General features: G+C 46.3%; 2 protein-coding genes across 3 annotated transcripts; both read right to left on the bottom strand.

The window, feature by feature from the left end:
• Positions 1-7118: 7118 nt before the first annotated feature.
• On the bottom strand, positions 7119-7643 carry LOC136510460 (L-type lectin-domain containing receptor kinase IV.2-like). Its single transcript, XM_066504894.1, has one exon. The coding sequence runs from the start codon at positions 7641-7643 to the stop codon at positions 7119-7121; it is 525 nt and encodes a 174-aa protein (XP_066360991.1).
• Positions 7644-7862: 219 nt separating this feature from the next.
• On the bottom strand, positions 7863-10150 carry LOC136512619 (uncharacterized). Of its 2 annotated transcripts, XR_010773164.1 has the most exons (3): positions 8863-10150; positions 8445-8617; positions 7863-8342 (listed from the first exon to the last, which is right to left on the bottom strand). XR_010773164.1 is itself a non-coding variant. In XM_066506582.1 (2 exons), the coding sequence occupies exon 1, from the start codon at positions 10085-10087 to the stop codon at positions 8885-8887; it is 1203 nt and encodes a 400-aa protein (XP_066362679.1). In that variant the 5' UTR covers positions 10088-10150; the 3' UTR covers positions 7863-8617; positions 8863-8884. The 2 variants fall into 2 exon arrangements, 1 of the variants encoding a protein (XP_066362679.1); XM_066506582.1 differs by having other exon boundaries at positions 7863-8617.
• Positions 10151-21144: the final 10994 nt, after the last annotated feature.

Genomic DNA, 21144 nt, shown 5'->3' with positions numbered 1-21144 from the left:
TCTTTAGGAAGCATCTCAAAAGAGTTAAGCTTTTTCATGATAAGATGATAGCATTCCTCACGCTCACTCTTTGTTCCCTCATGGAGCGCACAAACATCCGACCATAGTGCATGGGCATCCTTGTGGTTCCTCACCCGATTAAACACATCTTTGCAAAGGCCTCTAAAGATGGTGTTTCGAGCCTTTACATTCCATTTCTCGTAATTCACCTCATCGCCTTGTAGGAGTGTAGCATCCCGAGGTTTTGGGAAGCCTTGTGAGGCGGCTCTAAGTATTCCAACATCTAGAGCTTCTAAATACGTATCCATGCGGATTTTCCAATATGAAAAATCATCCTCTTCAAAGATAGGAGGAGGACCATCCCCGTGAGACATCTTTCTCTAGGTGGTTAAGCCTAAATACGTGAGCACGAGACTTTGATACCAATTGAAAGCATCAAGATGCCCAAGAGGGAGGGTGAATTGGGCTACTTTTAAAATTCTTTGTAATAATTAAGTCCTATGGTTAGCCCAATTAACCCCTTGTGCCTAGAAAGTGTTTCTATTGATCTACCGCACAAAAGTTTAGCAACCTATGTTCCAATCCTACTCTAGCATGGCAATTCTATGAATGTAAATGACAAGAATTGAATTGCTCAAAGTAAATGCTTAAAGTAAAGAGAGAAGGAGGAACACGATGATGTTTTGTCGAGGTATTGGAGAGTCGCCACTCTCCAACTAGTCCTCGTTGGAGCACCCACGCAAGGGTGTGGCTCCCCCTTGATCCGTGCTAGGATCAAGTGCTCTCTATGTGTTGATTCTTCGACACTCCATCGCGGTGAATCACTCACAACCGCTCACAACTTGAGTTGGGTCATCCACAAGCTCCGTCGGATGATCACCAAGCTCCCAATCACCACCAAGTCGTCTAGGTGATGACGATCACCAAGAGTAACAAGCATGAACTCTCACTTGACCACGACAAGCCTAATGAGAAGGGTGGATGCACACTTTGCTACTCTTGCTTTCACTAATGAGGGCTCTCTTTGGGATTCTCAAATCTCAATCACCTCACTAGAACATTGCTCTTCTTGGCACTCTCAAAGGTGTTTCTCAGCTGTTGAAATGAGTAAAAGTACCCCCTCACACGAATGGAGGAAGTATTTATAACCTTGGTTGAAAAACGAACCGTTATGTGCCTCTGCGGGGTGACCGGACGCTCCGGTCATGTTGATCGGATGCTCCGGTCAGTTCTCCCCCGGACTCCAGTGTTTAAGTTGTGACCGGATACTGGACAACGTCCGGTCATGATTTTCCCTCTCTAGAACCTTACTGGAGTCGACCGGACGCTGAGACCTAGCGTCCGATCACTCACCTCTCACCGTCCGGTCGCACCAGACGAAATCACCTTGATCAAATGAACTGACCGGACTCTGCGCCAGCGTCCGGTCACCCTGGAACTAGCGTCCGGTCAGCTTTTGACCCTCTATTCACTTCCAACTCTCGATCATATATGAATGAAGTTTGCTCCAATAGATCTAAGGGCTTTTTAGGGGGCTACCTAGTGCTAGATTTAGCAAGTGTGCACCACACCTAACTCACTAGACTCACCTAGGTCAAGCTACCCGTCCATACCCCCTTAATAGTACGGCCAAAGGAAAAACAAAGTCATAAACTACTCTAAGTGTCTCTTCAACTCTAATCGACACTTAGAACTAGTCCATCCTTAACCTTGTCGTCCATCCTTTGAAAACCGAAACGATTTCCATCGTAGGGGCATGACAACCATGATAGCCCAATCGATCTCCATTACCGTGACCTGACTTAATTGCCTCTGCAAAACACACATTAGTCACAGTAATCACGTATTGTCATTAATCACCGAAACCCAACTAGGGGCCTAGATGCTTTCAGATGTCATGAATAAATGCAAAAAAGTGTGGAGTGATATGTGATAAACAAATCCTGCAAAAATGGCTCTTACATGAGGCAAATTGTTAGGTTTCGTGTTATTTGCGAATAATGGGCTATCCGTGTTGAACTTTGGATCATATAAACTGCATAATGCCTAAGATAATAATTTCAATCATGCGAAAAAGCAAATAGAAATACTTCGAGTTTGTGAAATGTAGGTGCTCAAGATGTTTATGATAACAGTTGCAAGTGTATTAGAGAATAAAACGTTAGACATCAAAAGATGGATTGAGAGGACTTAAAATAAAAGAAGGTAAAATCCTGTAGAAGTGATAGTGCCTTCGGCATGCTAGCCAAGGGTGAGTATTTCGATGTATAAATAATGCAAATGTAATCACAAGTCGATTGAATAGAGTGATTGAGAAACATCGTTACAAAAATTAGTTTAGAATTGCACAAGTCAATGCTTGGTGTTACTTCAATGAAATAGTATAATCCTGCAAATTTTGAGTAGAGTACAGAAATAGCCCCTTAAGTGAGGTGTCAGGTAAATAAAGGATTCCATGGACGTTTCTTTTTTGTGGGATATTTATGAAATCTGTGTAGCACATAATGAGCGTGGCAAGCTTAAGATAAACCTGCTGTCCAGGTGAACAGTTTTAAAGTGTACTGCTAATGCGTTCAAGTTTTAGCTATAAACTAGATAGATGCCCATGCGATGCACGGGTTTCACAATTTTTTACTACGTATATGACCACGCACATGGCCTGCAGATTAGACGAACATATTAAGGAATCTACAAATATAATTACATAGAAAATATAAAGCCCGTTTCATGATCTTTGGCACGTATTTCGTGTAGATCTAGTTAATAGAAAATATAAAGCCCGTTTTATTTTTCTATTACTTTTGTAATTTATTATTATGCATTTTACAATTTTAAGTTGATTTGGTCACTTTTTTAAAAAATAATAAAGGCTAGTAAACAATTTTGCTTTGAGAACCCTAAACTATTTTCAAGTTCATTCAGACCTTTTTTTTTTCTTTTTGTCGCTGTTCACGGCGGGGCCTCGGCTGCAAACGCTGTTGCGATGGCCTTCTGGCCATCTCCGTCTGTGTTCCATGGCGAGAACTTGGCCTACTCCAAGTTTTGGCGCGTCGGTGAGGGCAACAGCTAGGGCTGGAGATGAAGCAGCAGTAGCATGGCACCGACATGGTCCTGCTGCTGAGCCGACTTAGGATGCTGCTGCTCTACGCCCTGGCTTTCGTCGCCTCACTCGCGTCCTTTGCTATCATGCGCTGCCAACGTTCGGCAAGTGACCAGAGCCATGGGCAGGCTGCGCAGCTGTGACCAGGGCGTCGTTTTTGGCCAACGTCTAGGGTGGGCGCGACCGATGGCACGGCATCCTGTGGTGTTGTGAGATCGGACGCCATTGGCAGGTGCGGCCTGATGGCGGACTTCGCCATGAGGTTGAGGGCCAGATCAATATTTTTTTCCATAATTGATGTGTCACGGTCGACCTATAGAGTCCGATGGAAAATCATATGTTACACGTGTGATTGACCTGGCTGAAGTGGGCGAGAAGGGCGAAGCACTGCCACGTAGACGATTCCGTTTTATTTATATTTCTTTTGCGTTGTAAAGGAAAAAATTCGAATCCAAGCATAAGAAGTTGCAGGCCAGCCGCAAGAAATGGATGTCATATATCTTATTAGACTTGAAAATCTTCTAACTCGTCTTTGATCGGTGACCAGCCGCAGTTTGGTGCCATATAACTCATCTTTGAAAATCTTTTTATTTATTTCTTTTTTCTGTTTTTGATTTTTTTCGGCTGCGATCGATTCTGTTTCCGTGTTTTTTATGTGTCTTTTTACTCGTTTTCTTATTTTAGTCGGGTCTTGTGATCGGCCAAGCAGTCGGTGGAACAACCGAGCGTTGATGAGGGTTGAGTGGTCTAGATTGCTTTGCATGCGGACATGCAACAGAGTTCGTCTCGGGTTTCTACGGGGTGGCCGGGTGCGTGTTGGGTTCCTGAACAGGTGTGACACCGCGACGGGAGCCGAGGCGGAGCGAAAGGCGAGGTGATCCGACGATACCCTTAGGAATTTTTTAGGTGTATAGATAGATATAGAAGATATGATGAACTGGAGCTAGGCTGGAGTTGATGGTGATGATTTTCTTTTGGAAACTCATCCTGTCTCGTAGAAAAATTCTAAATTGCGTGTGAAATAAGTTTTCCACTAGATTAGGATTATCCCATCTATTTTATATAAGAGGATTGCGGATGATTGAGAGATCCATCTATTCAATTGACAGAAAAATCAATATATCTTACTTTTTATCTTCTATCTCGAACTTTTCCACTCCTTGTTGTCAAGCACACTTATTTTATTAACGAGATTTGCTGGTGTTTTAGGCGACATTCCAATTTGGATTTGCTCTACTAAGTAAATATGTTGCAAATATGGTCTAGGTAATAAATGCCCAAGTTTCCTTTCCCAATTCCAATTAGATCGTCATGCCTCATTAGCCCATACCGCTTCACAAAGAATACCACGGTTAAAAGAGTAAACCCTAGACTAACGGCATAATATCTCCAAGAATGCAAACGCTGAGTTAATTGATATGTATAATAATTTAAAAATATGGGAAAAGATTTTTTTGTAAAAGCACTTCTTTTTCATATAAATATTCAATCTCACTAAAGAAAACTGTTTGCTGATCTAGCACATCTCTGTTGTGCTCCTCCCGATGGGTCTTCTTGAGAAGTCTTCCCTGGCCTTTCATGTGAAGAAAGAGTGTTAAATCAGCCTTGTCGACCTGCTAGTCGGCCTTACCATTTAGACCTCACTCTGTTGCGTATCTCGGCAGTGTGCGACCCAGTGCAATGGCACTTCTGTAACGACGATTTTATAAGCAACACAGTGCAATGGCATTTCTGTAAATACTGAAAATGTATTTTGAACTAAAACAGTATATTTTACGTTTTCAAAAGGAGAAAGCGTACTCAGGAAATGTGTTTTGGACTGCGGGTTAGGATTTAGAAAAGCTTAGGGACTCATTAGCAAAACTGACACGCGAAGGGGTATCGGCTTATGTGAGCCGTTGGATCATGGATGGGTGGTTCAGATTAGATGGGAGGGAGAGAGAAGGGTGGACGCCGGCCGGGAATAGTGCGGCCGCGGCGGTGCAGCCATTGCCGGCGGCGAGGATTCACCGGCGCGATCGGTACGGGGGCTACGGGCCACGGTTCGAAGAACCGAGGGCACCGGGAGAGAGATGGGGGGCAGGCGAACTCGGCCAGGCCTAGAGCGCGGTCGGAGGATGTGGTCGTGGCGGTGGTGGCCATGGCCAGCGGCCGGAAGCTCGTCGGCGCATGCGGCTAGGGCACTAGAAGCCGTGAAACAAGAAAATAACGGCACGGGGAGAAAGAGGGGAGCAAGGGGGTTCTCACAGTGGGGAAAAACGGAGTCGACGGCGGCTCGGGGACGGCTGTTCGCGCGGAGGGGCGGACGGTGGACCTCGGCTCGTCGGTGCGGCGGTTGCGGCCTCTGCTGAGCTCGGCGAACGCGAAGAAGGAGCGGGGAAAAGCAGCAGGGGGAGCGGGGAAGGCTCGGCTCGCTTTTTGTATAGGCCGGGCGCGGGGAAGGACGCTCCCACGTCTGGAAGGGGCGTGGCGGCAGTTGCTGGGCCGGCCCAGGAAGGAAAAGCAGGAGAAGGGGAAAGGAGGGGGCGCACGGGCCGGCGGGAGAAAGGGCATGCGGGCCAAAAACTGGAGAAGGGAAGGAGAGAAAAGAATTTCCTTTCCTTTTTCCAATTCTATTTTCCAAATTTATTTCTAAATGATTTTTAAAACCTTTTAGCATTTGAAACAAAACCACCCATCACAGAAATAAATATGCAACAACATGAATGCATCAACATGTTTCTATCCTTATATTTACTTTTAATTTCATAAAAATATTATTTCCTAAATTTGAAATGCACATATAATTGCATAAATAAATTAAATTTTACTATTTTAAAATAATGCAAATTTTTAGGTGTTACAACTAAAGAAAACTGTTTGCTGATCTAGCACATCTGTGTTGTGCTCCTCCCGATGGGTCTTCTTGAGAAGTCTTCCCTGGCCTTTCATGTGAAGAAAGAGTGTTAAATAAGCCTCGTCAACCTGCTAGTCGGCCTTACCATTTAGACCTCACTCTGTTGCGTATCTCGGCCGTGTGCGACCCTGACAATCTAGCTCTTGCTAGTGTGATCACTGATTTAGCGTCAACAGATCACTTCGACTTAATTTTCATTTTCAACCTCTGTATCTAAATTCTATTAGTGTTATGTGGTGTGCCACAAACTAAAAAAATATTACTATAATTTCTTTCAACTTATATTTACTTAAAAAAATATGTTATCATCGGTCTCAAGGTCATATATGTTATTTTATACTGCCCGGCGATACAACTGCCGATATTTTTTTATTGATTCAGATGCGTTTTGATTGGTTCCAGAACGTTGGATCTTGCGGCTTGTCTAATGCTTTGGAGTTGATCGTTGTATTCGGCATATGGACTACACTTTGGTTTCGGTGTTGACAAGGCTCGGTTCATCTAGAGCATCGACCTCATCAAGGAAAGCCACGAGAGAAGAAGTTGGAAGAATCTAGATAGAATATTGTACCTTATTTATTTCAAATTTTTTATATGTAATTTGGGGATGTTTTTCTAGAACATGCATAGCATGTATTTCATTGAGAGGGATTGTAATTTAGGAATGTAGTGTGCTAAGTTTTAATATAATTTCTTCTTCCCTTCGGAAAAATATATATGTTATTTTATACTTAGGTCGTGGACAATAATCAGATTGCCAAACACTTAAATTCTGTAGAACGTATATTCTTGTTAAGATTAAAATCGATTCTCACGAAAACGGTTCGAAACATGGCCTATACCGCCGTGGAACCTGCCTTTCCTGGTTGCGATGCTTGAATGCGTGGTGCCTGCGCTGCCAGTACCGTCGCTGCTGCCCGTCGTGGCCCCTGAAGCACGTAGGAAGTAGGATGCATGAGATCTAAAGATGAGAAGGATGCTAGCTCTGCAAGGTGTACCTGAGTTGCCACGACAACACGTTGTCGTGGCTGTGGATATGGGAGTCGAGGCTTCCGTTTGGCATGTGAGCTCGTACACGAGCAAGAGCTCGCCGCCGCCATGGCACCAGCCGACGAGCTGCACCTACACGAGGTTGCGGTGCCTGAGCCGGTTTATGATCTTCACCTCGGAGACGTACTCTCTCCTCCCTTGCTTGGAGCTCTTGGACACTCTTTTTATGGCGACGTGGAGGTCCACTTCCTTGAGGTACCCTCGGTACACGGAACCGAAGCCCCCCTGGCCGAGCTTCTCCTTGTCAGAGAAGAAGCTCGTCGCGGCGGCCAGCTCGCTGTACCGGAAATCTGGAATCGCCTCGGCCCCGTGCCATTCACAAATGACTCGTCGTCCAGACGCTCGTCGTCGTCGTCGAACACGTCGTCGTGGTCGTGCTCTCCTGCCTTGCTGCGCCGCCGCCACAGGAACCCGACCAAGACGCTGGTACAGGTGGCGGATATCACGGAACCAGCAGCCACGCCGGCCACCAGGGCAGCCGACGTCGGGATCAGGCCAGCAGGTGGCAGTGGCGCTACTGGCCGGTGCAGCAGGAGCAGGTTGTGCAGCAGTACCAGCAATCGTGGATGGCTGCAGCGGCGGTGCTGCTGCTGCCATATCAGTTGCTGGCGGAATGGTGATTTGGAGCTCCGTCCCGATCTGGTACGCCAAATAGCAGCTGTGTAATGACCTGTATGTGTTTGTTTGTTTTTGTTGAGATAAATTGGGCTATGCTACAAGCGTATGAATTCAGTCACAATCCTTGACATGTAAAGTTGATTCATATGTGCTGAAAGGAAGCTCAATGATGTATCTATACATCCAAATCCATGTAAAAAGGCACTTGTATTTCCACGTCATGCAATGCAACATTCCAAAATCATCAGTTGCAGATGCTGCAGAACGCAAGCCATGGATCATCTATAAATAGGTCCCACATATGCACTACTCTATCATCATCAGATCCCACATACAGATCAGAGACACTACTACTACTGCAACAAAGCAAGCACAAAGGAGTAGAGAGGATCGTCCAACAGATCAGCTATAGCATGAAGATGGCCATCGTTCTCGCCGTGTGCCTGGCTCTGTCTGCTGCCAGCGCTTCCGCTCTGCAGATGCCCTGGACGGGGCTGCAGAGCTTGTACGGTGCCGGCGCCGGCGCTAGCGCCCTGATGACGATGACGATGATGGGCACCGGCGGGCTGTACCCCTGCGCCTAGTACCTGAGGCAGCCGCAGTGCAGCCCGGTGGCGGCGCCCTTCTACGCCCTTGGTGAGCAGACGATGGTAAGACGACACACATTCTCAGACCTTGCTGTGAATGCACATGACAATTGCGGAAGGAACGGAAAGTGACAAATCAGATGGAGTGGTCCAGAAATTGGCATAAAATATTTGAGCTATACTAGCATTGTACCAATCTAGAAAGTGAATATAGGGCTCAAGGGCCAAGGCCACAGGAGAAACTAGTAACAATCACAAACTATAGCAACTGATCATCCCCAAGACTTCATCAGAATAACTGATATTCTTCCTTCTCCACCATCGCCTCTGCAGAAACATCTTATGCTGCAGCTTCCCTTCATATTCCTACATCAAAGTCAAAAAGGACTCAGTTACACCAGTATGCCAAACCTAAGAAACTAGTAACAGTTAAAGTTCTGAACAGTAAAGACACTAGCATAATCTTTCCACTACAGAAGTTAAATTTCCGATCATCTTTATCATAAGTAACTTAAATAAGTAGTAGAAAATATGAATGAAAGCTTGGTTGAGACTTTGAGATAGTTGTGCTTAAGCAGGTATAATTACTCAGAGTTGCATGAGGTACCCACCACTGACTAGTTACCCACTACATCAAGCGCCTTGTCCAGCAGGATTCAAGAAAGAGGGTGGCCACGCAATTGTGTAAGGGTAGATCAGCGCCCCCAGGCAATCCGCTTTGGGCAACATCTTGAGCTTCATAGTTTCAAGATCAATGGAGAATATATTTGTCCACTTCCGGAAGAACACAAGGCCAGAGGCCACCCCAATGACATCTACATCATCTCGGTATGACTGCACTGAAGGATTGATCCTCTCGTATGACTCCAGTGAAGGATCGATCATCACCGTCAGTGCCTTGTGGAACCTCAACGATTTCTCCACCTGCCTCCATGCCATCCCACCGTCACCGTCCGCCGTGCCAGCCCACACCTCGAGGCGGTAGCCGGTCATAGTGAGCAGGTGCAGGACATTGGCATCGTCCTCTTCCCCTCTGTCGAAGGCGTCGAAGCGGAGGTCCCGCAGGGCAGGCGGGAGGTCCAAAACCGAGAGCTCCATGGACGCCGTGCTGAAGGCCACCATGCGCTCCCCGCCCTTGAGCCTCCAGTACAGAGACCGGTTCGCCTGCATGACCCGGGAGCCGGCGGCTAGATCGGGCTGGCACGCGATGCCGGCGACGTCGGCCCAGGAGAGCTCGCCGGAGGCCAGGACCAGCGCGCGCAGCTCGGGCGAGGCGGCGTCCCGCGAGACGCAAACCACCCGGAACTCCGACGAATCGCCGTCGTCGGTGAAGAGGCCGTACCCGACGGCGCGCCCGGCGGGAGGCGCGGGGAGGGAGACGTAGCGGCGGGAGATCGGATCCGCGACGGCGAGTTCATGGGACCTCAGGTTCTCGAGGAGAAGGCGGCCGTTGCGGCAGTCCAGGTGCTTCCACGTGGCTGCGCCCTGGCCCAGCCAACCGCCGTCGGGAAGGAAGGAGAGGGCGAAGTCGCCACCGTTGGCGGCCGCGGCCGCAGACGACGATGACGACGAGGAGGGGGAAGCAGAGATGGGTACGAAGTGGGATTTGCCGATGCGGCGGTTGGGGAAGAGGAGGAGGCAGCCGAGGAGGCGCGGGCAGGAGGGGTGGCGGCGGCGGAAGCGGCGAAGGAAGGGCGCGCTGCGGGCAGCGCGGAGGAAGGGCTTACAGGCGGCGGCTGCGCTGAGGAGGTCGGCGGAGGCCGGAAGGTGGATGAAGACCTCGCGGAGGAGGTCCTCGCCCAGCGCGACGATGGGGGCGCCGGCCGCCGGAGCCATGCGGCGACGGCGCACCTGGCCCGTGATCGGAATCGACAGGTCAAGTCGTGAATTGTGTGGGGAATGAGGAAACTCCGGAATAATTAAGAGGCTTTTACACTTTGCCATAAAAAAAATTGGTAATTACACATAAGTTATTAAAAAAAAGTTGACCGCAAACATGTGTTACTGCTCTAAACTTTTTTTTGCCTTACCAGTCATTCCGTCCATGTTCTGTTTGTTTTTCGCCGTTTGGTAGCCCTTACAGGTGGGACCGGCTAGTGAAATTATCCATGTTGCCATTTAACGGTGGAAACCGTGTTGATTGTTCCTCCTTATCTTCTTCCCACGACCCAGTCGCTCCTATGGACTGCAACGCGGCCTCCTCCGTCGTCAGCACCGCGCCCGGTGGCCCAGCCCTACGCCCCCGGCACCTCCAGGCCTCGGCCCCGCCCTTCACCCCCAGCACCTCCCAGCACCAGCCCCGCCCTGCGACCCCGACGGCCTAGCCCCACGCTAACGCCCCAGCACCACCCTGCTCCCTTGACGGCGGCGGCCCGGCCCCACGCCCCCGGCGACCGCCCTGACGACCGCGCACGCTCTAGGCCCCGCGCCGGCAGCCGCCCCCGACCGCGCGCCAGCGCCTGCTCCCCCGCGACCAGACCCACGACTCGACCCGACGACCTCCTAGGCGGTCGTGCGGCGAACCCGGCGGCCCCGTGGTCTCGCCCCGTGCCCCAACGCTCCCCGACGGCTGCGGCCTGTGCTCCAACGGCTTGTCGTCGTCCCCGATGAACCACTGGATGGAGCCGAAGCCCGGCGAGCGATGCAGGCGCATGCGTCCCCGAAGCAGGCGCGCGGCCCCCGCGGCAGCAGCGAGTGCGGCGACCGCGGACACCATGAGGAGGGTGAGGTGCCGTAGAGGAGGAGGAGCAGGAGCAGGAAGGCGAGCAGGAGCGCGAGGACGAGCAGCGGGCGGCCGTGGACGCCGCGAGGAGGGCGAGGTGCGAGGCGGCACGGCGGCTTACCTTGGCGCAGGGCTGGAGGGGAGAAGAAGTCATCGGGGAGGAAGCCGTCGACCTCCGCGTCGTCGTCCAGGTCCTCCTCGGCGTCGAGTAGGTCGAGCGCGCCGTACTCGCGAAGCCAGCGGTCGTGGAAGGCCAGGGAGGCGGACATCAGGCGCCACCACTCGAGGGAGAAGTCCTCCACCTCCTGCTCCGGCGTCGCCTCCGCCGTCTGCTGTAGACCACGGTACCGCACCCCGAAAGGCACGAAGGGCTCTATACTAGTATCGATGTTGTAGTTCCAAACTCTAATAAGCGGGGCAGGCAGGCAGAGGATGGACGGCCACCGCTCAAGGGCATTGTGAACAATTTCACTGACCGGTCCCACCTGTAAGGTTACCAAACGGCGAAAAACAAACAGAACATGAACGGAATGGCGTGTAAGACAAAGAAGTTTAGAGCAGTGGCACCTGTCTGTGGTCAACTTTTTTAATGACTTGTGTGTAATTACAAACTTTTTTAATGGCACACATGTAAAAGCCTCAATAATTAAGGGTTAATCGGATCATGTCATTATAAATTCTAGATTCGACAAGGTTTATAAGATATTACACTACTGCTCTCTCTGTCTCAAAATACAATATTTTTTAAATTTTGACCAATTATATATAAAAAATATTATTATTTATAATATATAAGATAGATCATTGAATATACTTTCATAATAAACTTATTTAAAAATATAAATATTACACATATTTTCTACAAACTTAGTTAAAGTTAAAAAAAATTGACTTGCACGCATTCGATAACGTCCTTCTTTTTGGGATGGTGGGAGTACTTCTCATTTAATAGTGCTGATGTCATTATAATTTCTCTCATACACTTAAAATATGTTTGTGTCTTTAAGCTCACATGCATACATACCGACAGCTCCATATTTTCTTATGGACTAAATTGCCCTTCTTCGTCTCCTCTCTGAAAGGTCCTTGTTTGGTTTTGGTAATTGAATGACAATCTTAGGTGGACTAATATGTGTTTGATTGAGATACACAGGTGATTAGTCCACAAGTATATCATGTGTGAGCAACCTATGCCATGGAAGTGAAATGACTTGAATATGTTGCAAGGCTCACACATAGGACGAATGAGCTCATTATTGCATACGAGACATGGCATAGAGTCATGTGATCTAAGGTGGAGAAGATCAAGACAAGACTTGGCTCGACAGACCGGTTGCAAGTGTGAAGGGCAAGTTGGGTGATGACTTGGCACCGATGGACCGAAACAACGGTGAAGAGCAAGTGAAGTCAAGATCGATGAACCAATACGGTCACGTGATGATATGAAGTGGATCATATCTTTTGTGATTGGTTGGTACATATGTTGCATCAACATTGGAGAAGATGGAATGGAATGCGCAAGGTAAAGGTATATTTGTAGGGTATTTCATTTCACCGGTCATTGGTGTGTAGAGAAGTTTATGACCGAGTTTAGGATAGATGGCCGTACTATCAAGAGGGGCAAACATATTTGCATATTGGTCATCTAGTGCCGCTCGAGTGATCTAACTTTGCATCATTGCTAGGATCGAGTGGCGTGGTGAACTGAGTAACTAATCCTTTGGGAAATATTTGTAAAAAGCTAACACACGTGCATAAGGTGGTGATCACTTGGTGGTGTTAGCACATTTGCAAAGGTGTTGGAAAAGGTGAAGAAATGGAGACAAAACTGGGCTCGAGGTGCTGCCCTAAGGGCACCACCACCCCTTGTCCGATGCACTGCCACCCCTGTGGCGGTGATCGGCTAGTCGAGGCCGAGAGCAGGGGTTGGAGCTGGCACAGTTGTGCCTTGTCTGGTGGCACCACCACTGCTAGGGCGGTGCCCACCTGGCTTCAGCCGAGAGGACCACAGGGAAGGGGTGGCACCGCCATGCCAAGGGCGGTGCACAACCCTCACCTATCCGGTGCCACCGCTAGGGCACCGCCACTTTTGGCAGAAAGCATGGTTGAGCGAGAGTGAAAGCTCTAGTTTGGTTTTGGTGAATTGATGAAACCCTAAGTGCTAACCTAGTTTATCAAGTGATCATGACATAGGTAGCACACTTCAAGTAGAGAAGCAAATGAAGATCATAACATGACAATGGTGATAGCATGGAGATGATCAAGGGCTTAAACTTGAAAAGAAGAAAGAGAAAAACAAAAAGCTCAAGACAAAGGTATAACTTGTAGGAGCTATTTTATTTTGGTGATCAAGACACTTAGAGAGTGTGATCACATTTAGGTTTGATAGCCGTACTATTAAGAGGGGTGAAACTCGTATCGGAATGCGGTTATCAAAGTGCCACTAGATGCTCTAACTCATTGCATATGCATTTAGGATCTAGTGGAGTGCTAACACCCTTGATAATATTTGTGAAAATATGCTAACACATGTGCAAGCTCGGCAAGATTCGGCGCTTTCGGGAAAATGGAATGCCTATTTTCTATTGCGCCGGATGCAAATTCTTGGTGGTTGGCACATTGGAGCAAGGGTGGAGAAGATAGAAGTGAGAATAGAGCTGATGCCAGCGTCGGTCCAGTGACCGAACGCTGAATCCAGAAGCACCGGACGCTGACTGCCTGCGTCTGGTCGCATTGACTATCGGTACAGTGGCTAGGGTTTACCAACAAACGCTGGCTGTGTCCGGTCGAGGTGGACCGGACGCGTCCGGTCGAGGAAAACCAGGTTTTGACCCTTACTGTACTCAACCGGACGCTGAGGTTCCAGCGTCCGGTCAGTTTTAACCGGACGCGTCCGGTCGAGGTCGGTACCTTACTGGAAACGACCGGACGCTGGGGGTTCAGCGTCCGGTCAGTTGAAGCTGCTGCGTTCGGTCAGCATCATAGCCGTTGGAATCTGATGAACAGCGTTTGAAGGCGATGACACGTGGCGTCCATCGGACGACCGGACACTGAGGGCCAGCATCCGGTCAGTATGACCGGAGCGTTCGGTCAGAGCACGTTTTGCCCAGTGAAGGGGTATAACGACTCTATTTGATTGGGGCTCTATTTATAGCCCCATGGCCGGCTCAAGGGATCACTCTTGCACATTTTCATTGACATAGCAACCTTGTGAGCCTAGCCAAAGTCCTCCCACTCATCTCCATCATTGATTCATCATCATAGTGAGATTGAGAGTGATCCAAGTGCATTGCTTGAGTGTTTGCATCTAGAGGCACTTGGTGTTCATGTTTCGCTGTGGATTTCACTTGTTACTCTTGGTGGTTGCCGCCACCTAGATGGCTTGGAGCAGCGAGGATCATTGAGTGGAGGGTGGTGATTATCTCCGGCTCCGATCGTGGTGATTGTGAGGGGTTCTTGACCTTTCCCCGGCGGAGCACCAAAAGGTACTCTAGTGGATTACTCGTGGCTTGTGTGATCCTCATCTTGTGTTGGTTGTGCGGCACCCTATTGAGGGTTTGGCGTGTGAAGCCAATTAGCGCGTGAACCTCCAAGTGAGTGAATCGCCACAACGAGGACTATGCCGGCAAGCAAGTGAACCTCGGTAAAAATCATTGTGTTCATCATTGATTCCGAGGTGATTGGTCATCATTGTTATTCATCTTCGTGATTGATTGGTTCATTCATCTACACGGCGGTATAACCCTCTTGATCACTCTCTTTACTTTACTGCAAACTAGTTGACAAGCTCTTTAGTGTAGCTAGTTGTGAGAGCTTGCATGCTTGGTTGGTGTGGCTCTTTAGTTAGCCTTTGAGAGCACACTAACATAGGGTAGTGTCATTGCTCTTGTATGAATTGACACTATCTAAACTAGAATTGTGGTAGGTGGCTTGCATTTTGAGTAGGCTAGCGCAACACTCGCTTCGCCTCATAATTGTCTAACCATTTGGTTAAGTGTTGTTGTAGAAATTTTTATTAGGCTATTCACCCCCCCTCTAGCCATTAGGACCTTTCAGAGGGGGTCACCGCCATGGTCACCGCTATGGTGACGGCGGTGCATCGCCCTAAATTTCTAGAGAGAGGGGTTTTCGGGGGGGCTGGCTGGGTGGTCACCGCCACCCCTAGGGCGGTGCCACCGCCACCCTGTCAGGTGCCCCAATGGCCGTTGGATGAACATTGGGGGGCACCGCCACCCTTAGGGCGGTGCCACCACTATCGCGTCCGGTGCACTCGCAGAAAAGGGATCTTTGCTCCAATGTCTCTAGTTGGTTTGGGAGCTATAAATAGAGGTGGAGCTCGGGCATTTGGCCGGTTGAGCACCCTTGGGACTAAGTGTCCATGCTTGGAGAGTGCTTGGGAGCCCTCTAACTCACTTGTGCTTAATAGTGATCATCTGATCGAGTGAGTGAGTGATTCTAGTGCATTGCATTGTGAGGTTGCATCGAGTAGCACTAGGTGATCGATTTGCAAGCCGGTGGTGCTTGTTACTCTTAGAGGTTGCCACCTCCTAGATGGCTTGGTGGCTTGTGACTCTGTTGAAGCATGCGAGAAGATTATGCGGTGCTCTAGAGGATGATTTGTGAGGGGGATTGTGCTCACCCGCGGGGATCACGAAGAGCAACTTTAGTAGAGCGTGTCATTGAACTGCCCTCACTTTTGGGGTAGGTTCTTGCAGTGCTCGATGTGCGGGCTTGGCGGGTGATGCCAATTAGCTACCGAACCAGCAAGTGAGCGGTCGACACAATGGGGACTAGCGTGTTGGCAAGTACGTGAACCTCGAGATAAAATCATCGTGTCATCCTTGTCTTCCCATTGGTTTGCATTTCCTTTTACACAAGCTTGTGTTTACCTTCATATACATTGTGCTTGTGTAGTTGCTCTTGTGATTAGTTAGCTTGTGTTGCTTGTTAGTTACCTTATTGCTTGTGTAGCATAGAAGTAGATCCCTTGGGTGACTAATTGGCTTATGTAGCCTTGTTAGTCACATTGCTTAGTTTGTGTAGCTAAGTAATTTGCGCTCTCTAATTTGACTTGTGTAGCCTTGTTATTGAGGATTGCTAGTGAGCTTAGGCTTTGTGCTTTTGCATACTAGTTGTGTAGGAGCTCCTCCGTGCTTGAAGTACTAGCGGCATAGGTTTGTGTGACCTTGCTCCTAGAATTGGTTAGGTGAGCTCTAGCTAGCCTGGCATCTTTGTTGCCTAATAGGATCTTTATAAGGTGCTTGGGAACTTAGATAGAGGGGTGTGGTCTTGGCTATACCGATAGTTTTAATTCCACATTTATTTCAGTTAGCCTATGCGTTTATTTTTAGAAAGGACTATTCACCCCCCTTTAGTCCACCATCTCGATCCTACACGAGGTATCAGAGCTAGGTCTCTCATTTGTGGTCTTCATCGACCTGAGAGGATGGCGGCTTATGGGTAGATGTTGAGTGTCCATACACTTTTGATGGCACACACTTTGCACGGTGGAAAAATTGGATGACATGCAATTTTAAGTTTATTTCACCTCAAATGTGGTGGATCGTAGATGTGGGCTTTTCTCAAGCATTGGATGAAAAGAATGCTACTCAAGCGTAAAAGAAATTCCTACATCTCGATTGCCAGGCTACTAATATTTTCTACCAATCTATGAAAGATAACATATTTGGGGAGATCATGTACATTAAGATCGCCCATGATATTTGGTTGTACCTCAACTTGATATATGGGAGGGTCTCCAATACTGATGAAGTGATGATGATGAGGCACCCAAGGAGGAGGCGCATGAGTGTGTTAAGCATGACCACAATTTGGTAATTGTGGAAGATTGTTCCATCTCATGATCAAGTGATGTTGATGAAAGATCTACCACAAGTTCACTTGACAAGGTTGATGATGATGCCTCAAGTGATGCAAATGATGATGCTACCCCATGCACAATTGATGGTGATGATGATTGTTCATGCCCGGATGATATAGCTACAACAAGCTCTCCAACACCTCTACATTGCCTCATGTTACAAGATGACACTAAGGTATCAAGTTGCAATGTAATTGGTCATGATTTATATGATGAGCTTGTTAGTAGACTTGCTAGCATGAATATAGCTTTAGAAAATGAGATGGCTAAAACAAGTAAATTAGAAAATGAAAACTCATTTCTAAAGAACACATGTGAACAAAAAAAGCATCTATCTTATGTCATTAGTTGTTCACATGAGGAGCTAAAATTGGCTCATGAGGAACTTAGTGTTGCTCATGATAACTTGGTACAAGACCATGCTTTTCTCACTAAAAAGCTTTCAATGAAAAATCTAAAACTAATGAGAGCTCATCACATGGGTCAATTGATCAATCACATGTTGTTACTAACCCTTGTGATGTAGGCAAGAAGAATGCATCCACCTCTTGTGATGATTTATTAGCTATGCCATGTTCTTCACATATATATGCTTGTTCTACTTCTATGTCTTGTGAGACTAACCTTTTGAAGGAGAACAATGAGCTCAAAAATGAAGTGAAGAATTTGAGCAACAAGCTAGAGAGGTGCTACAACACCAAAATCACCTTCGAGCATATGTTGAACAACAAACGAAGCTATGGTGACAAGAGTGGCCTTGGCTTTAACAAGAGCATGACCAAGGGGTAGGGATGAAAATGGATCGGATACGGACGGATATCACCGATATTACATTTGTTTTCATATTTCTGTCCGAATTCGAATTTGAATACGGATAGTGTCAACTATGTCGGATAGGATATGATTGGATATCGACATCATAAATATGTGATTTGAGTATTCGGATATGGATACGGTATCGGATGTTGGATATCTGGACTCGGATACGGACAGATCTTGACCCCTCTAAACGGATTCGGTTTCGAATACGGTCGGAAAATATCCGTACCGTTTTCATCCCTACCAAGGGGGAGAGAAAAAAAGAAAGAAGGATGAAGAAGTTACTACAAAAGAAGCTCTCATTTCATATGCTACAAATGCCATGAAATGGGACATCTTGAAAAGGGTTGCCCCAACCTTGAGAAGCTCAAGTTGAAGAAAGAAGAAGAGAGACTCAAGCATGTCAAGTGCTTCAAGTGCCGCACGTGGGGTCATCTCACCTCTATGTGCCCAACCAAGCAAGTGGTGAAGCAACAAGAAGAGCCTCAACCAAAGCCATAAGTTGAGCAAGAAAAGACACCCCAATAGTAAATCAAGATCAACCATGAAGATGGTGGTGACTTGATGATAAAGAAGAAGAAAGAAGGGGTGGAAGAGCAAGGCATCTAATGCTAATTCAAGATGCCAAGATGACGAGCAAGACTCAAGATGAGAAGAAGGTGCATGCTCACATTAAGTGCTTCAAGTGTGAAGATATGGGACACTTTACCTCGAAGTGTCCTACCAAGCTTGAGAAGAAGGCTCAAGCAAATCATGAGAGGCAAGACAATGAGAAGCAACAAATAAGCAAGAAAGTAAAGGCTCAATCAAAGAGAGTGTGCTACTCATGCCGGGAAAGGGGACACATGGCACATTCATGTCCCCTAGGTAACACTCATAAGCCTATTTCAATTGATGCAAGTATTATGCTTAGGAAGGATAGCAATGGTACTTTATTGGTTGCAATTGCAAAATATCCCGCTATTCATACTAAGGCTATGCCTAAGTATGTTGCACCTAACTTGAGAGGACCCAAACTAGTTTGGGTATCATCAAAAAGTGGATCATTGTTTGTAGGTACCATCGGCATTGGAGGCTTGATTCAACTAATATCATATTGTTCATTATATGTTGAGTCAAGTTGTGAAGCTTAGAGCATATCCAAACCCAATGCAAAGTCAAAACAAGTGAAGTCCAAGTGCTACAACATACAAGTGCTATAATTCAAGGAGTGGTAATTTATTAGAAATATTTGATGGCTTGCAAATTTTTGAATTGAAGCTTGCTATGGATGATCATGAGCTAACCAAGATATACTCTTTATTGATCTCATTCATTTGGGTGTGTATAAGATGTTTGAATTGGATATACATATGTTGCTTGCATATGAGATGATTGAATGGATTAATTGATTAAGTAATCAAGTTTGAATTGATTTGAGTTGAATAAGTTCATGAGATGAACTTTAATAAGTGGATTGAATGGATATATATATATTATGAAAGTATTCAAACAAGTTAGTTTTAAGTTTGATTCACATTTGTTGAAGTATAGCTCAAGTGATTGAAATCTGTCCTAAATTGAAAATCCGAGCTAGCTGAGATCAAATCTAAGTTTGAGTGATCAAATCTATTTGGATTGACTTGAAATTTGGTATACATGCTATAGACTTATGATATTAGATTCATTTTGAATTTTATGAGAATTGGATAAGAGATGCTTTGATTTTGGAGTAGATCTTGTCAGCTATAGTGCAACAGTTTTCAGCATATAGCAGTGGTGGAAGAATTGAAATCTGGTAGCAATCTAGAAGTCAAATGAAGCTCACATTTTCACAGCTGCTATATGACTTAGTGAATCATATTTTCACCAAATCTCATGGTATTTAGATCTGTACATTGGGAGTTATGGATTTATCATTGAAAGGTACAGAATCTGCTAGAAAAGTGACAATTATTAGATTAATCAAGAGTCACTTTGATTGAAAGGTCCTCAAGTTGAAAACATGTTTTTAAGTGGTTGAGGTACCTAAGTTTGGTTTTGAATTTATCTAGAAGCATGAAAATCGAAGAGTACAAGGCCATTTGATTGTGAAGTATACTTGGCACACATTTGGTACTTAAATTAGAAGATCAAGATTAAACTCAAGATGAAGATGAAGTTTAAGCTCCAGTGACAATTGGAAATCATTTGGTAGAAAGAAAAGAACTTAAACAAGTAGAAAAGAAAATGACTTAAAGGATTCAATATTACTCATCAAGTTAAGTCCATAACTTGGATCAATCAATCAAGTCATTTCAAGTGAGTATTAAGGATGGTTGTTTGGAGAGAGGTTACTTCTCCCTAGTTTAGGGGCTTGCCGCCTTTTGTAGGTAAATCAAGTGTGGTACTTAGAAGGCTAACATGGAAGTGGTGATCTAAGGGACATTTGAGATGCTTAGTTGAAGCAATCAAAAGGGTTGATCTAGAGAGCAAGCAACACCCAAAATAGAGCTAGTCATGATAATTCAAGTGGTACTCTAAGTAGTTCTCTCATGCAAGCATTGATCAAAGGATGAGGCAAGCCAACCACAACTCAATAGTGCACTTGATCATTAGTAGTTCTCAATTCATATGGGTGAAGAATGGATTTCAAATATTGATAATTGGTCATCATTAAGCTATAAATTGGACTTCACATTGCTATTGGAGAAACGAATTGGAATCTATGTGGCTATCCTCTTCTCCAACATAGCAAATGTATCATTGTACTGTGCATGATCATTTCATCCCTTACTAGTATGTGGTTAGTGCATATAGTACATGCTTATAGGATCATGCATAACAAATGAAATTTTAAAATTCATAGCCTACCACTATTCCTTGAATGATTAAATGATCTAGTGGTAGTATATGAGTTGATTCATGAGCTAGTGAACCCAAGTACTTGATCTAATTTAGATTGGTAACAAGTGACAAGTATGTAAGGTCCTAATGGCTAGAGGGGGGGTGAATAGCCTAACAAAAATTTCTACAACAACACTTAACACAATGGTTAGACAACTATGAGGCAAAACAAGTGTTGCGCTAGCCTACTCAAGATGCAAGCCACCTACCACAATTCTAGTTTAGATAGCGTATATTCACACAATAGCTATGACACTACCCTATGTTAGTGTTCTCTCAAAGTCTAACTAAAGAGCCACACCAACCAAGCATGCAAGCTCTCACAACTAGCTACACTAAAGAGCTTGTCAACTAGTTTGCGGTAAAGTAAAGAGAGTGATCAAGAGGGTTATACCGCCATGTAGAAGAGTGAACCAATCAATCACAAGGATGAATAACAATGAAGACTAATCACCTCGGAATCAATGATGAACACAATGATTTTTATTGAGGTTCACTTGCTTGCCGGCAAGCTAGTCCTCGTTGTGGCGATTCACTCACTTGGAGGTTCACGCGCTAATTGGCATCACATGCCAAACCCTCAATAGGGTGCCGCACAACCAACAC

Source organism: Miscanthus floridulus, chromosome 16 (assembly GCF_019320115.1).
Source record: "Miscanthus floridulus cultivar M001 chromosome 16, ASM1932011v1, whole genome shotgun sequence".
Lineage (NCBI taxonomy): Eukaryota > Viridiplantae > Streptophyta > Magnoliopsida > Poales > Poaceae > Miscanthus > Miscanthus floridulus.
Note: the sequence above shows the minus strand (reverse complement) of the source record. Positions and strands in the feature narration are given on the sequence as shown.

Coding starts and splice junctions, on each gene's coding strand:
- LOC136510460 (XM_066504894.1), bottom strand. CDS start 7,643: ATGGCAGCAGCAGCACCGCCGCTGCAGCCATCCACGATTGCTGGTACT.
- LOC136512619 (XM_066506582.1), bottom strand. CDS start 10,087: ATGGCTCCGGCGGCCGGCGCCCCCATCGTCGCGCTGGGCGAGGACCTC.